The sequence below is a fragment of the Zeus faber genome (assembly GCF_960531495.2).
Source record: "Zeus faber genome assembly, chromosome: 4".
In the NCBI taxonomy this organism is placed as follows: domain Eukaryota; kingdom Metazoa; phylum Chordata; class Actinopteri; order Zeiformes; family Zeidae; genus Zeus; species Zeus faber.
The window spans coordinates 21378388-21394886 of record NC_137191.1 but is presented as its reverse complement, the minus strand read 5'-3'; the positions used below and the strand labels follow the sequence as shown (position 1 = coordinate 21394886).

The following is a 16499-nucleotide window of genomic DNA, read 5'->3' as shown; positions in this document are numbered from 1 at the left end:
GCTTCCTAATGTGATGCTGTGATCTGATTGACACTATGTAAACAAGTGTGTCTGTGATGATAGAAAATACATATATATGTATATATTTTATTTTGGTCCGTCTTTAGCTGTTTGTTTCCATTGAAATGAAGTAAATAAATAAATACATTTTTTGAATCTTGCATTTTCCTGACTAATGCCCTATTCCTCCTTGTGACATTCCCATATTGTGAGTAAATGTATTTGTTTATCCTTCAGCTTCATGGCTCCCGTATGCATTAAAGCCACTGTTGCCCGCTTACCGGGGCGTGTTTGAAGAGCATCTGCTGACACAGTGCAGTTTGTCACATTACAGCACCAACATGCTTGCCAACAGTGATCTCTGTGGCATAAATCACCAGAACACCATAATGTCCATTGGAAAACCTAACAGAGTAGTACACTGTGTCCTTTTTGGACTCAGTTATGGACTTTGCATGCACTTGACATTTCAAAAGAGCTCATATCGTTATGATGACAGCGTTTACTTGGGTATAACATTAAATTGCCCTTTGTCTGTTTGTACAAATAGGAATGAGAGTTCTCTGAGAAAATAGACCCTGCTTTAATAGACTATTATCTGAGATGAGATGAAGCCATGTCGTCATACACACTAAACAGATGCGTTTCTACACTCTCGCATTTTTGGTGGCACTGTTATTTTCCTGCTGATGGATCAGTGGCGTGTTTTGCCGTGTAAAGCAGTTGAGTCACTACTGCTGTAATAGACGCTGTAATTACATTTCACTGCATATATGTATGAAAGTATGTATATGTATGTGACGAATAAACCTCTTGAACCTTGCTAATTTTCACCCTTTGCAACCTGCTCTCACTGAGACCATACAGTAATTTAAAAAAACAAGACTTACAGATTTGTTCTTTTCATTTCCATTTTTTCCCGTATTGTTAGAGAAAGTGTGATTTAATTTGAGCTTAGCCAATTTCCAACCCCAAAGCTAGGATTTGAGCATTAGAGACTCTTCTGTCATTTAATGACACAGAGGTTTCAGCCCATTTAATCAAGCTATCTGGAGACCCTGTTTTAATGGCCTTGATGGTTTTCGCTAATGTACAAGGAATCGTTTTCCATTCGATTTCAGGTCAAAATACAAACCTTAATTCAAAATGACAAACCATTTTTTAACCAGATTTTCTAGAATCTGACGCACTTTTCAATATTTTGTTTAACATGCGACTGCTCAGCTGGGAGCTAAATTGATCAAAATCTGTGGAAATATCCATTTCATCTATAGATGGCATGGAAATAAATGAATTTAATGAATTAATTTAATTTGATGTCCTCAAGGCACTGTTCTTTTTAGGGGCTGTAGTACAATAAACCATTTGCTGTAATTACTTTGCTCAATATTACTAGTGCTTGCCCATTCAAAATGTAAGACTTCCTAAGACATTTGAAAGGCACAGTTTAACAAAATGGCAATGATTCAGTGCTTAGCATGGCCGTGCAAGACACTCTCTGTGACTCAATCAGAGCCCTGAAGCTCCACGACCTGCTGTTTTTTTTTGTTTGTATGTTTTTTTAAAGGTTATTAATATTACACATGTCATGTGTCCAAATTGCACGAAATTCGACACTGCACGTTAATGGGTCCCCAGCAATACACCCGCCAAGTGTGAAGTAGATTGGATGAATGGTTGTCGAGAAAATCGAAGGACATACATACAGACAGACAAACTTTCTTTATAGTTAAATTATTGTCTGGGAGATGTCCATTTGCCCGGTTAATCAACATTTATTTAAAATAAAGTTGTTAGTATGTAGTCTATCAGTGTTTCCCACTGGTCTGAAATATATTTGTGGTGGTAGCCGGGGGGGGACTACCTATGTATAAGTGGAACGCAGCATCACTTCCTGCTGTCTCTCAACCCAATTAGAGCTGCAACTAATGACTATTTTGATAGTCGAATAATCTATCGATTATTGAAACGACTAATCCAGTATTCAAATCATGAGTCGCACAATTACTCAATGGCTCTTATTTAGACATCAGCTTTTAAATTTAGCTTGAGGTTGCTTTAGGAATGTGCTAACTAACAAAATAGGAAATAAAGATCAATACTTCATTCAAAAATACATCTTTTAATAAACTTTCTTGCTGATACAAAAGACAAATATCAATTCCAATATCCATTTTTTTCTGTCAAAATTAAAAAAAAAAAACAAGGATAAGCAAAGTAGCAGCAATTAAATTTAACAAAAGTACAGCAGTTTCCCCTTCATCAAATAAATCAAACAATCTATCTAAATTAAAAAAAAATAAACAAGAGGGCGAGTTACTGTTTTCCGAGTTCCTGTGAACGCAGCACCATTTCCTGCTGTCTCTCAATCCCATACAAACTTTCTAACCAGAGACCCGTGTCCGCGTCTTCTAACGAGAATGAGTTCACTAGTTAATCGATGGCTGTGGCGTCATTCTCTCGGATGGATTTTAAAAAAAATGCTAAAATGAGTCGTGAAATATACTTTGGCTGTTTATATACCTGAGTGGCCTGCCAAAGTAAATATGTGGGAAACACTGCAGTTTTTAGACAAACAGTGAAATACTCTCACAATTTGGAGGTTTTTGGTCGTTGGTGTTGCCATTTCGCTATTGTTCACTTCACTCCAGAGCATTACGAGTCACTGCAAAAAATTCACATAATTTCGTCACCAACCAATCTTCAATTAAATTCTTTGGCAACTAATTTTGGTCAACGATTTTTGTCGACTACGTCGATTCGTTGCAGACTGCTACCTGCTACCTACCTACCTAACTTGAAGCGCTTTCTAATCCACCTGAAGTTAATGGTGGATGGTGTCATTCTCACCGGCGAAAGAAAAAAAAATGCTAAAATGGGTGGCAAAATATGCTTTAGCGGCCGTTAATATACCCAGCCCGCCCGAATAAAGTCAGTGTGGGAAACACTGTGGGAAACACTGTCTGTTTATCCATTGCTTTTCATCTGGTTTTATGTTCAAAGTTGAAATTGCCAAAGCTTGACTGTGAGACAAATTATTATTATATTGCTATAAAGAATAGGCACCTACAGCACTAGGAGGGGCATAAATGCTTGCTGTCTGGTTCCCACAGTCTTGCTTTTTGACCCAGTAATTTTCGGAAGTACAGTACAACCTACACACTTTGGTCTGCTCTTCATTCCCTCTTGGGGAGCATGGATTTATAGAATCCTAATGTGATAACACAAAGGAGAAGGTAAGCAAATAGCTTTACCCGCTGGGGCTGCCAAGTTAGTTTATATTTTTTTAACTCTTTGGCTAGATACTGCTTGGGATAATAGTCGTGTTTCACTCTTGACCTTCGACGTTCACAAGACCCAGCTGTGTTGATTCAGCCTGCAGCGACTTGCTCGTAAGACACAGACCATGATGCATTCCCAGCTAGCAACTGCAGTCATTACTGTTTTCTAACTGGCCAAAGCCCCAACTGAACACCAAACTCAGGTAGAAATTAAGTTTACCTGCTTACCTTAATTGCCTTGCATTATCTTTTTATGTCTTCATTTTTTTGTGGCCAAATACATATCAATCTGCTCATCCATGTTATGATGAGTAAAATGCTGCTTTGATGTGAAGGCAGTGCCCTACATTGATTGCATAGTGAACTGCCTCACTACTGTTAAATCAGATGAATCAACAACTGTTTTTATCGAGTGACTCGTCAAGGACCAACTCTCAAAAAAGAGCCGAATCTTTCATCACTCATGCGTTGTCTCACACATGCTCTGCTGCAATGACTGTGAGAGACGCACAGTTCGTTCGATTTGTCATTTTTCAGGTGACTTTTGCCAGTTGAACATAAATAATAATAGTATAGTTTAGTAATAGCTGTTTTTTTTCTCCAAATATTCCCTTTGTCGCGAATGCATCCCGTTGAGGATTTCCTTGTATTCCTTTGGAGACAACTGAAGCAACGGTTGTGGTTTCATCAGTGGTGCAGTAATGGGGCATGGGGATCCCAGTTTCTCCAGTGTTTGTTTGCCTTCATACATCTATTCGACTAGGTAGCGCCCTTTGGCCCAAATCTGTCAATCTCCTTCATATCCTTGCATCCATTTGGGCTCCTTGACATGGGAAACAGACTGGGCTCGTGCCAGTTCGCCCAGCATGAAAGTGCTCAGAATCTCATTGAAGCAGTGATTTCTAGTATAAAAGGAGCTTCTTCTAGATTCAAGTTTAAAGATTCAAGAGGTTTATTTGTCACATACATATATACATAGGTTCATACATATATGCAGTGAAATGTCATTGCAATGCACGATAGATTGTCAATCTATTGCTAGGCAATTTTAATTAGAAAAAACTTTATGACTTTTAAAACTTAAAAAAAATAAGTATTTTTCATGTATTCTACACTTCCTAGGTCCTGATGACATTGACTCGCCTATATAATAGTTAAATGTATACAGTAATATTTTGGCAGAACAGAACACAACGGGAAACTAGATGTGGCCAGCGTGTCCTCAGAACTTACTAATTACTAACTACTACCATTACTCCACCTAATGTCTATTTGAGAACACAATATACATAATGCATACACAATACACATAATACAAGCTTGTCTTGCCTTAAATTCCCTTATGGCCCTCTACCTTAAGCTTCCCTGCCATGGGGTCCTAATAGCAGATTGAGTGGGAGAGTAGTGTTTTTTAGGTTAGCACATTGTCTCTTGAAAGCCAGATAGGGTTGTATCATCCTGAATCTATTAGGCTAGTCACTTAGCTGATCTATCATCTATCAGCTGCTTTCTGATAAAGGGCAGCAATGTAAACTCCACCCTGTCTTTCTAAAACATATATAATTTAACTGTCTAGATACTTGTAATGCCTCATTGTATATTTTCGTTCAACTTTTTCGTTTGCTCTCAAAAATATTTGTGACTTTCCTATTTTGGAGACATTTGTATTGGATATGTCCTCATTCTGTAACTGCTTGGGTCATTTTATTATGTTTCACAATTGCTAGAATTGACGTTGTAGACCTTGAGCCTGCATCACAGCGTGACTATAACGGAATTCAAACAATGCAATTAACCGTCTCCTCATACTGACATTTGACATTTCATATCACAGTTTTCGTGGGGTAACCTGGCGCTAAAAACTGGTTTTACTTGTGTGTCTTCGCTTTCCTTTTGTCTCAGTAAAAGTTACATAGAAGCCACACAAATTGTGGATCACTGACGTTACATTTTTAACATTTTTTTTTTAAATTTTGTGTCAATCATAAGCAAACCAAACCAAACTTTTGATCAGTTATTTTTTTCAACATCACTTCTCTTCAGACAGCATATTTCAATATGGATCTCAAGGAAACACTACACTTTAAACAATTCTGCTTAATTTCTCTTTAAGATATGCCACCCTTTCATCTATTTTAGGCTTAATTTGAGAGGCAAGTTTTGTATGTGTACGATAGTATAAAAAATCACTGTCGTGAAATAGAGAGAAGTGATGATGAGGTGCACCTCCCCATGCTTAGGGAGGTGCATGTATCCACATGCATTTATACATTTTTTTTACGTAATACTTTGATACTTAAGTAATTGTGAAGCTAATAAAATACTTAGGTACAGTGGGATTTCATGAAACTAACCAATAATCCACAACGAAATAAGATATTTTGTATTTTATGTAATTTGGATTGGCTTGTGAAAGTAAAATGTAAGCTTCAAAATTTGCTTGCAAATGTTCTTCATCAAGTTTAATAATTGTATGCATATAGTGTACATTGTATGCATGTATACAGTATATAATATGTATGTGTTTATGGATATGTTCCTCATCCAATTGTTAACCTTTATTCCAGAAATTTACGAAAGGACTCCATGCAACACTGTCCTACTTATGCATTGTACATTTGCAAGACAGTGTTGACGATATTCTTTTCTCCCATGCACTGACAAAAACACCAGACAGGTGTGCAGATACCTTAAGTAGTACTGTCACAATTAATACATAATTGTCTGATCGCAATTATTTGAGCCAATTGCAATCATTTAGCAAAATTGTTCATATTCAGTAATTATGTAGCATTTAATCTAAATGTCAAGCGCATTTTAAGCGAAGAGAATGTGAGAAATGTTGCAACAAATAGATTGTGAATTTGGTGAGTTTCCATTCGTGGAGTTGAGGGGAAATGACCTGCCTATCTGAATGTTAATGTTCCAGTGTTCGATGTCACTAAATTTCTCTCTTCATACGGTGGATGTGTATTATTCTACAATTATAGGCTTAAAAGTGGTATAAAAGGAACAAAAAAGTTGATAACATTTTTAATCGCAATTCTTTGTATGACAATTATCATCAACCAAAGTGTCATGATCGTACCTCTTGGGAGCTAAACTTTCTTCCAGGCCTGTTGTTATTGCGCAGGAAATACTTCCTCTTCCTACTTACTTACCTCAATTAAAGGTCGTCATAATCTGTCCAAACTGTCCAGTTGAAAGGCTTAAAGAACAAGATGTGAAAGGTATTCATATGATGGTTGCAGGGTAAACATTATTTTTTCAGTGAGCCTAACACATTTATTACAGCATTCATTTGATTGTTTATTTTTCTTCATTCCTTACAGAGAAAATGACGACCGCCACGTCCCCCATCCTGTTGAAATGGGACCCGAAAAGTCTGGAGATTCGCACACTGACCGTGGAGAGGCTGCTGGAGCCGCTGGTCACACAGGTATGACTCTCCTCTGTTCTCATTAATCAGTGTCAGCGTAATGCAGTTCTGCCTTAAACATTAGAGGAGGCAAAGTCACATACTTTTAAGGGTCACTTAAAAATATATTTTTCTCAATATGGCCATGTGTCTATCATGTGCACATAGTGAATATCATCTTTACATATATTTTCTTTCATAATAGAAAATTTCCATATTTGGATTGCAAACTAGGTTTGGGCGAGTGGACCAATATATCGACAACCGGCGATTGAGTCCATTAGTTGTTGTTTTCCTTTGGCAATTTTTTGGAGATTTTTTTCCTTTTATTTTTCTAATTGAATGACCTATAAAGCACAATCCAAGGCGTTCGCAAATAGGAACTGGTATTTTGTGTCGCCACCTTGACCACGGCCGGTACTTTTCTCCCCATCAGGAGAATATCTACAAAAAGACGAAATAATAAAACCTGTTTTCAGGTCATTCTGAAACAGGCTTTCTCTCTTCCTGTGGTTGGGTTCAGTTCGGTTCAGATATTGGAGGAACAACGCAGCAATGCAGAGAGCACTCAGACACACCTGTTGGCAGGGGGTGAGGGCCAGTCCAGGGGGAGCCGCAGCCGTCCTCTCCTTCTGACCCAGCCGCAGCCTGACCCAGACCGGAACAGGCTTTCTTGGGATTAATTTGATGAATTGGTCCTTTTATTGGGCTCCTCCGCTGTTTATCGTTTGTTGTGAGATTTAAGAGAGCGGCCCCAAAAAATGGAAAACTAAAAAAAGCACCTAATTATGCAATTGTTTTCACCGAACCTCCGTGCGGCTGGTGAGACCCGGTTCTCCGTCCTGGGCCGCGTTTGGCTTGCAGGTTGTGTCCGTTTTAAAACCAAAATAATCCGGAGGGATTATTGCAGAGGGAGAGAACGAGGGAGTGCATGGAGTGGAACATCGGGGCGCCCACAATCTGCTCCGCTCCTCATGCCCCCCCCCCGGCAAATATCATCAATCAACGATTGTTGGGCTGACAGTTGCCGTTAGGAAGATTTTAACATATCACCCAACACTATTGCAGACATAGCTTGAAATACAGTACATAAACAGTACATATACAGTGCATTATACAAGTGCACAGCACCCCTTCACTTTTTAAATTTCTATTTTCCCTCATCAGATGACACACAATACCCCATGACGACAAAGGAACTTTTTTTCTTTTAAATCTATGCAAATATATATACAGTGTATATAAAAAAAGCTGAATTTGAAGTGAAGTGAAGGAGCGTGAATACTTTACGAATGCTCTTATGAACGTTGTCTACCTGTTACGCCACTGCGTACACTGTGAGTTGTGTTTTCCTTCGTTCCACTTAATTCAGCAGCACTTTCGTGACAGAATGCCTAATAGCCTTATAGTCTTTTCTCAATGGAGATCCATTTAAGTAGCTGTATTTTTAGCTCTACTTGTTGCCATTTTCATGACTAAACGAATGAATGTCTTTGGCAGAGTGACACATTTATGTGTGTCAATATATGCAAATCCTTAATTATTCTCACCAGTTTAAAACTTTTATTTGCAAGCAAATTGCACCCTCCTGAAGCTTTTGGGAATCCATAGTTAGACAGAACTTTCCACATTAATATGAGAATTTTCACAAGGACTAAGAATTGAAATGCCAGCTAGTAGTTTAAATAAAGAACTGGCAAAGTAGTAGAACTATTTTCAGATTTTCTCAGTTGCATCCTACCGCTACAAGATAACACTTATTTGTTTTCTACTAAAACTGACTCACTATTACTGTATCCACTGAATAAAGCACTAGACTTTTTGCAACCATGTTCCCCCAAGGGCTTGAAAAAACTGAGTGCAGGTAGAGGTTGACCCATTTGCTGCAGCAGACACTGAATTCGGAAAGGATGGATTTAAGAACACTGAAGACTCTGTATCCAGCATGTTTACTCCCTAGTCCCCCTGAGATTTTGGATAGTATTGATTCTCTTTTTCCAGCTGCAACAGCTATACCCAGACCTTTTTATCTACCATTTTTTCTGTTCAGTCAAAAGTTTGGACAGATGTGGTGCAGCATGCAACAGTAGTCATAATGTGCACATTTGTTTTGAGACAATCACAACTTGAAAATGTCTGTTCGTTGGAGTTTTGCGCGTCTTTGTTTTGCGAATACTTTATTGTGTAGAGCAATATTTAATTTGTTTAAAATAGCAACCTTGCAGTTTGTTGTTTCTTGTTAAACCTCCTGTCTGCTAGGTTGTATGTAAGATAATTGTTTTCTGAAGGTTATTTTAGGTGCAATGCATTAGAGCAAGACAACTGAGTAATAAACTAACCACAATAACCACAGCCTGGCATTTCAATGCATCGCTGTCAATGCACTCTACATTTCCCTTTCATTTCTTTCACTGCAATATGTTAACATATTTTCTCTCTGTTGTGCTGTTGCATCCTTCAGGACTGTGGTGCTTTTTACACTAACAGGCGAGAAGCATAAACACTGTTAATGGGACCAAAAGGGGATTTGAATTTGATTAGAGAACAAATAAAGACAAACTTTGTCATTGCCTTTATGCATTCTAATTTATTTGCTTCAATTATTTTCTTGAACTGCCTCCGAATTTTGAAGAGAGAAGAGAAATCAGTGGCATGAGACACATTTCTGTCAAGAGTTATGATTAGATATGTATCAATTGCAATTTTCTTGGCCGCTTCCGATTTTTTTAAAAGCCTGACCTGCCAATTCCAATTTTGGCCAATTCTGATTTTCTTTCTTTCACAGAACTCAAATTGACAGTATACACAAACATTTTTAACTTTCCTTTAATGGAAAATTCAATTGTATGTTCATAATAAAACACTGACTATTATATAACTTTTACATTTTCTCCAAAACTGCACCAGGTTATGGGACCTTGTCTTACTCTCACTCAAACAAATCTCAAAATAAAAAAGTTCTCGGTGTTACCGGACAGAGCTTTTTTGTACAAATTATCCAACTGAAAATGAATTGCAATATATCCTACTTTATCTAACATGTTTTACTCCCCCAAAATAAACCAGGTGTAACGGATCTCTGTAACCCCACACCTAATGTAACAGATCTATATAACCACAAACCTAATGTAATTAATTTACCCTACGCTTGGGCAGAATGACAATTAAAATGTCAATCGTCAGTTGACTCCATCGATCGGCAATTGATATTAATGACACACAATAAATTTTTTTTATCCACCAGGAAAAATCCAATCACTGAAACGGGTGTACCGTGTAAGTGCAGTTCACCGTGTGAGGGTGAGAGAGGAGGGGAGATGTTCCTCTCGCCCTCTCCGCAGCTGTTTTGAGCCCCTTTCACACATAGTTCCCAGTAAATTACTGGAATAACCTTCCACCGCTAGTGATTTTCACTATTCACACATGCAGCTACATTCAGGAACATTTCCGTCTTGCGCCTTTTCACACGTGCCGTGCCATACACGATAATGCCGGAATAGATGGGGCAAGGGACAGTCCCGCAGAATTCACCGGTCACAGTCTGCACCCCCCATGCTGGAGAGCGACAGAGCAGCAGCGCACGCAGCTTATTCTAGTGATGGGAATTAAGGCTTTTCGAAGGGAACTGGATCCTATGGCTCCGTTCTTGTCCAAGAGCCGTTCTAAAGAAAGGCTCTGTGTTCTTTATTGGCAAATGACATCAATAACACGGTAAAATATATAGCTTCCTTCAGTATGATTTTTTTTGTTTAATATGTATTTATTTATAAATGATAAAATTCTAAAGTTTCCCAATAAAAAATTATAAAACTATTACTATAGTGAGATATTTTCGTGCAGAACAGGTATAAAACAGTTTTTTTCATGCATAAATAATACTAATAAAATAACTTATTGAAATAAAACCAAAGTTTTACCAAAGTAATACCATCTAAACCTTTGCGATAAAGACCACTATGTATGTGCCTTTGCTTTGTGAACCTGACGTGACAGTGGGTGTGCTCCTTTTTAGCAAGGGCCTCTCCCCATGCGGGAGGAGCATAGACTCTCTCTTAAATGGAGGGTAGGCATTTGCCTGCGACAGGAGACAGCAACCTGACAACAACTTAATGACATAGCTGTCTGTAAAACTTGGCAAACAAAAGGACGGCTCATCACCCAGCGAGACTTGGTTCCCTTCTTTTCCACAAAATAGCCGTTCAAAAGTATCGGATTGTTTGTGAACTACCCCACACTAGCTCATTGACTTGCGTTCACAAAGAGGATGTATGGGGACGTAGCAAGTGAATAAAAATAAATATGCCTGTGAAGTAAATCCTGAAAAAAATGATGAAGGCAATAAATATATCAATAAATAATAATCAGTAAATATAAATATATAAACCGGGCAGATGCGGTGGTGCGCCCGAGCCCCCTTTTCATCACTTTCATTACGCAGCAGGGAGACCCTCCTGTCTATTGCAGTTGAATAGAGGTATCAGAGAATTGCAGTGGAGTTTTTCTTTTTTCTCCTCCAGACAGAGGTGTGCACGTGCTCTGTGCGCCCAGGACTCAACTGAGTTAAGGGACTGTCCCATTCCCTCCCGTTACAATAAAAACCCCTGTGTGTCCCCACTGTTCCGTGCCCCATCATGCATGTCTCCCTATTGCTTTCAGTTACTATGGGACTTAATTTAGTAAAAACAAGATGTTTTTTTGTAAATGCTTAACTTGTAAATAATAATTGACATCAAATGTCTTCCAGTACCTTTAAAAATGCACCAGATTATAGGACCTTGTCCTTTTTCTTTTTTTTACACATCTCAAAATAAAAAAATACACCAGCTTACAGGACAAACCCATTTTTTACAAGCCTAAAAATTAAGTGCAGTATTTGTACTTTTCCAAATGTAAACGGGTGCAACAAGACATATTTAGGTTTTTTTCAACATACAGTATTTATCGGCCTAATGCAATCACTTGAACATTAATGGCAAGTTTTTCTCCACAAACAGAAGCATCCCTGCCTTGTCACTGGATAGTCGATTTCTTCTCTCATCTCCCACATGTTCAGCAAAGCTTAACAAGCACTCACTGTCAATGCTTGTAGAGGGGGCAGAGAGGTAGGTTCCGGCAAATGGAGGAAGTGCAGGGAAACAATCTTTATTGATCCTCCAGTAGGTCAATGCTTTTTTGCTTCTGCTGATGGGCAATTCGGACAGGTAACTCTGTACCTGCACAGACCTGGCCAGCGGTTGCTCCACCTCGGAATTCTCCTTCAGTATTTCATCATGTACTGAAAGTAGTACACTACATGGCTTTTTGGCTACAGGTGCTTCTGTGACTTGTCCAGGTACTGTGGATGCTTCTGCAACAGCTTCCTCAGGTGCTTGGCTGGTCTCCCCCTCCAGCACAGCGAGAAGCACCTGTTTAACTTGATCCTTAACTTCTTCTCATAAGTAGCGATTCTTGTACCTTTTTTGCATAAACAGACAACAACAACAAGGATAGGTCAAATGATAATGTATTTCAGTTATAGCCATAGGTATAGGTGCAGTGAATAACATTGATCATCTTGTTCCAAAGGCACATGTAAAGGGATGGGATATATTAGTCAGCAAGTGAACAGTCAGTTATTTAAGTTAATGTGTTGGACAAGCGTAAGGATCTGAGCGACTTTGACAAGGGCGAAATTGTGATGGCTAGACGACTGGGTCAGAGCAACTCCAAAACGACAGGTCTTGTGGGGTGTTTGCGGTATGCAGTAGTAAGTACCGGTCAAAAGTGGAACAAGGACAGACACCCGGTGAACCGGTGACAGGGTCATGGGTACCCAAGGCTCAGTGACGCATGTGGGGAGAGAAGGCTCACAGAACATGGATTTTCAGAAAAATGGTAGACTTTAGTGTACTTGGTCTGGACAAACCCCCTTCACTCTGACAGAAGAGCTACTGTAGCACAAATTGCTGAAACAGTTAATGCTGACTATGATAGAAAGGTGTCAGAATACACAGTGCATAGCAGCTTGCTGTGTAATGGGCTGCATAGCCGCTGACCGGTCAGAGTGCCCATGCTGATGTGTGTCCAAGAAAGCACCTACAATGGGCCTGGTCTGATGAATCATGTTTTCTATTACATCGTGTGGATGGCCAGGTGAGTGTGTGCGTGGTTTACCTGAGGAAGAGATGGCACCAGGATGCACTACGGGAAGAAGGCAAGCCGGTGGAGGCAGTGTGATGCTCTGGGCAATGTTCTGCTGGGAAACCTTAACCGATTTACGATTAAATCTTATGAAATATAATAAATATGATTAAATGTCAATTGATCGACTCCGTCATCGGCGATCGATGGAGTCGATCGCGATTGACATTGATGACAAGGGGGTGGAGACGCCCCCTTCTCTGCTCAGAACTGTTGAGTAACCACTAGTGATCGGGTCTCACTTTCCCACAACAGTCCCATACGATGCTGATGAAATCATTAAATTATTTTAAAATCAAACCATGAAATGTCTGAGACGTCCTGGTTCTAAAGTCTCAACTATGTCCGTGGGTTCAGCGATTGTCGTTTTCCAGACACTTTTAGTCTGAAAAATGCCAAGGAGAATAATAATAATAATAATAAAAATCAGAGCTCTTCTCTCCAAAAGCCATTTCAGTGCAGTGATGCCTGGAATGAAGTCTGTGGTTGTTGCTATCGAAGAGCTGATTTATTTTGTGAGTTCCTCAAAAGGTGCGAGGAGGTCCAAAACGTTATCAATTAGCCCCCACTGATGCTTGTTGAGTGTGGCTGGCAGCTCATGCTCTGCAGCGTATGCCCCCAGAGCACATCTCTGCTCCATCAGCAATTACAGCTTATAGTAGGTGTTATTCCATCTGGTAGGAATATATTGCTGCAATGGTTTTTTTAGGCAGACCCTAATGCCTGGATGTCGTGAAGTCGCTAATGACGAGCGGTGAGTGTTTAAAATGCCCGACAATCTTCCTTCAAGTTGCCACGTATCAATGATGGTTCATTGGGACAGTGGACCCTGATTCACCACCAACTTAAGTGTGTGTGCCATGCAGGGCAAACTCAGCTAGTTGCCCTCATCCAGATCTTTGGTCATATTTCTAGTGTTGTAGCAACACCACATGGACCCTAGTCTTGTCTGTATCCAACGTTGTAACATTGACATCCAGCTGATGTTAGATGTACAAATGTCAGTTGTAAAACTGATTGCTGATTGTGTGGCGTGACACAAGCTTAAACAATTCTGGTAATGCAACGTCCGAGAACTAACACCTACTCGATATTGTGGTACTTGGGCTCAGGTAATGTATGACATTTCTAAGACCTCTATCCTAGACTATGGAAAATGGCTGGTCATCCAATACTATGAATTCCATGAGTGTCCTTGGAATAGCTTTGGTCTTTTCATTGCTGATACCAATGAACGGTAGCAAAGGCTGCTAGCTTGTGGCTGGCTCTGCACTCTCGCTAGCTTTAGTTTTAGCCACTTTGCCTTCCCTAGTTTCTTCAAATTGGGTATGTTCAGTGATTAGGTTTGTTGTTACAAACTTTTTCGTTGTTGTTCCTCCACTACTTATTTTGACCTTACAGGTATTTCAAATTGAAAGCTTTGTGGCTTCTTCACTCACGGCGAAGAACTTCCATTCTGACGACATGTCAGCGTGTGTGTGTGTGTGTGTGTGGCTGTGACGTTACTGTTCGATTGACGCATCTCTAGTTATGATATCACTCTTTCTTAGTTCTGTCTCGTTTGCCTTGTTCTCGGCTAAGGAGAGAATAGTGTCGATGCAATGGAAAAAGTACACGCTAAATTATTTTCAAGTTTTCCCGATGTTTCTAATTTCTGTTGTCTGAAGCGATGCGTGAAAAGAATGTAAAACATGTCTCACAAAATGTTAGTTTCTTTCTTTAAAATCATAAAAGACATACAGACCAAGCAAGCATATTAGATTGGTCCAAGGTTGGTTGGACATCCTGGATTCCATTCAATCACCTTTGACCCATAATTTGCATAAATACTCCCCTTGACACCATCTAGCTTGAGTGGCACCTTGCTCAACGACAAAAAGTGATTGATTGCAAGACAGAGAAACTAAAATAAAAGAAACTGAACTAACTATTTCTGCACCCGTAGTGCACAGTACAATTTAAAACAATGTCCCCGTCAAACCAAAGAAAATATCTGAATTATTTGACCCATCAATCTTTTACGAACACAATTTTATAACTGTCAGCAACATTATAATTAGTGACATTTTCTCTTTTGATTGACAGTCCGAGGGTGTGTTGGATTGCGAGGAAGGACCCAACCCATGCAGACCACAATTATTTAGCTAGTTGTAGTTGTTTTTGGTCTTGAGTCATGGGCTTGCAGTAAAGCTCTAAATATCAAACACTTGACACATATTCGATTCATTTGCAAGGTACTGGGCATCTCCAAACATATTAGTAAATATATCCCTCTGTATATATATATATATATATATACTGTTTATATATATCCCTCCCATTGTAGTAGTAGCCTGACTCTACGCAATAGAGCAGGCCTGGCCAACCCGCGGCTCGCGAGCCTCATGCGGCTCTTTGGCTGGTTTCATGCGGCTCTTTCACATGACAAGCGTCAAAAACTCAGAAAAAAAAAGATCGCAGCCATTCATTCCCTATTGTGATTATAAAATCGCTATGAGATATCACTCGTTTTCCACCGCGGATCACTTCCTCATTTACTCAAAGCGGACAGCAGCAGGAGTCATGTCCCATTAACGCCTGTTTTATTAGTCCTAATGCCGCGTTTACACCAAAAGCGCCGGGGCGGCGCGCCTCCATACAAAGTCAACGTATAGACGCGTTCCAGTCGCCTGGAACGCGTCTAACGCGGCATTAGGACTAATAAAATACCAAATAAGATTCAAAAAGATTTGGAAGTTTATTTTCAACACTATTGACATGGTTAGTAGTCAACATATAAGATGGATCGGCCGGTGAATTGCGTTGCGTATCGAACATCTCCGATGGAGAACTGTGAAGGCTGGAGGGGTGTGTGTGTGTGTGTGTGTGTGTGTGTGTGTGTGTGTGTGTGTGTCGCGACTCGCGAGCTGCAGGAGGAGGACCGACTGAAAGCTGCTTTAAGGGAAGGGACCATTGAGTTCTGGAAAAGTGTGCCAATGGAAAAATGCCCCAATGTCAAACGGGCTGCGCTTAAGATACTGTCAATGACACCCATGTGAAAGAATTGCTTCGAGTGGCAACAACGGAATTCAAGCCAGATTTGAAGAGCATTGTTCAAGACAAGGAATGCCAGAAGTCCCACTAAGCAACATGCATAGTAAGAGAAAAACGCTATTGTTAATTATTATATTTTTGTTTGTGGACTTGGTTGAACTGAGAGGTATACCGCGGAAACGCAGTACTTTCAGTACTTACAGTACTTACTTTTTTTTTTTCAAAAATGTGGCCGGGGCTCCGGAACACCTAGTCCCAGGTATATGTGGATGGCCAAAGCATCAGATTGTGTATGGTCGGCAAGAGCCAAAACTGATTCTTAAAGGTTAGGGTTTAAGGGACACTATTGAATAAATTGACCCAACATGAAAAAAATACATCCTTATCATTAAACCCGAAGTCCAATTCCCCCCTCTATGAATAAATAAACAACAGTACTTTTTGAACTGAGAGTTTGTGTGTGCGAGACAGTGCACACAATGTTATATTTTTGTTTGTGGACTTGGTTGAACTGAGAGTTTGTGTGTGTGAGACAGTGCACACAATGTTAATTGGTGAAAATAACTGGCCTGTGGTCTTAGTACTCC

At 39.7% G+C, this 16499-nt stretch overlaps 1 protein-coding gene across 1 annotated transcript in view; it reads left to right on the top strand.

Annotated features, from left to right (window-relative positions):
* ctnna2 (catenin (cadherin-associated protein), alpha 2) overlaps positions 1-16499 on the top strand; it is a 376545-nt gene that overhangs the window by 19698 nt on the left and 340348 nt on the right. Inside the window, exon 2 of the mRNA XM_079999605.1 lies at positions 6614-6720. Coding sequence (XP_079855731.1) covers positions 6619-6720 — 102 coding nt within the window. The 5' untranslated portion in view covers positions 6614-6618. The remainder of the gene's footprint in view (positions 1-6613; positions 6721-16499) is intronic.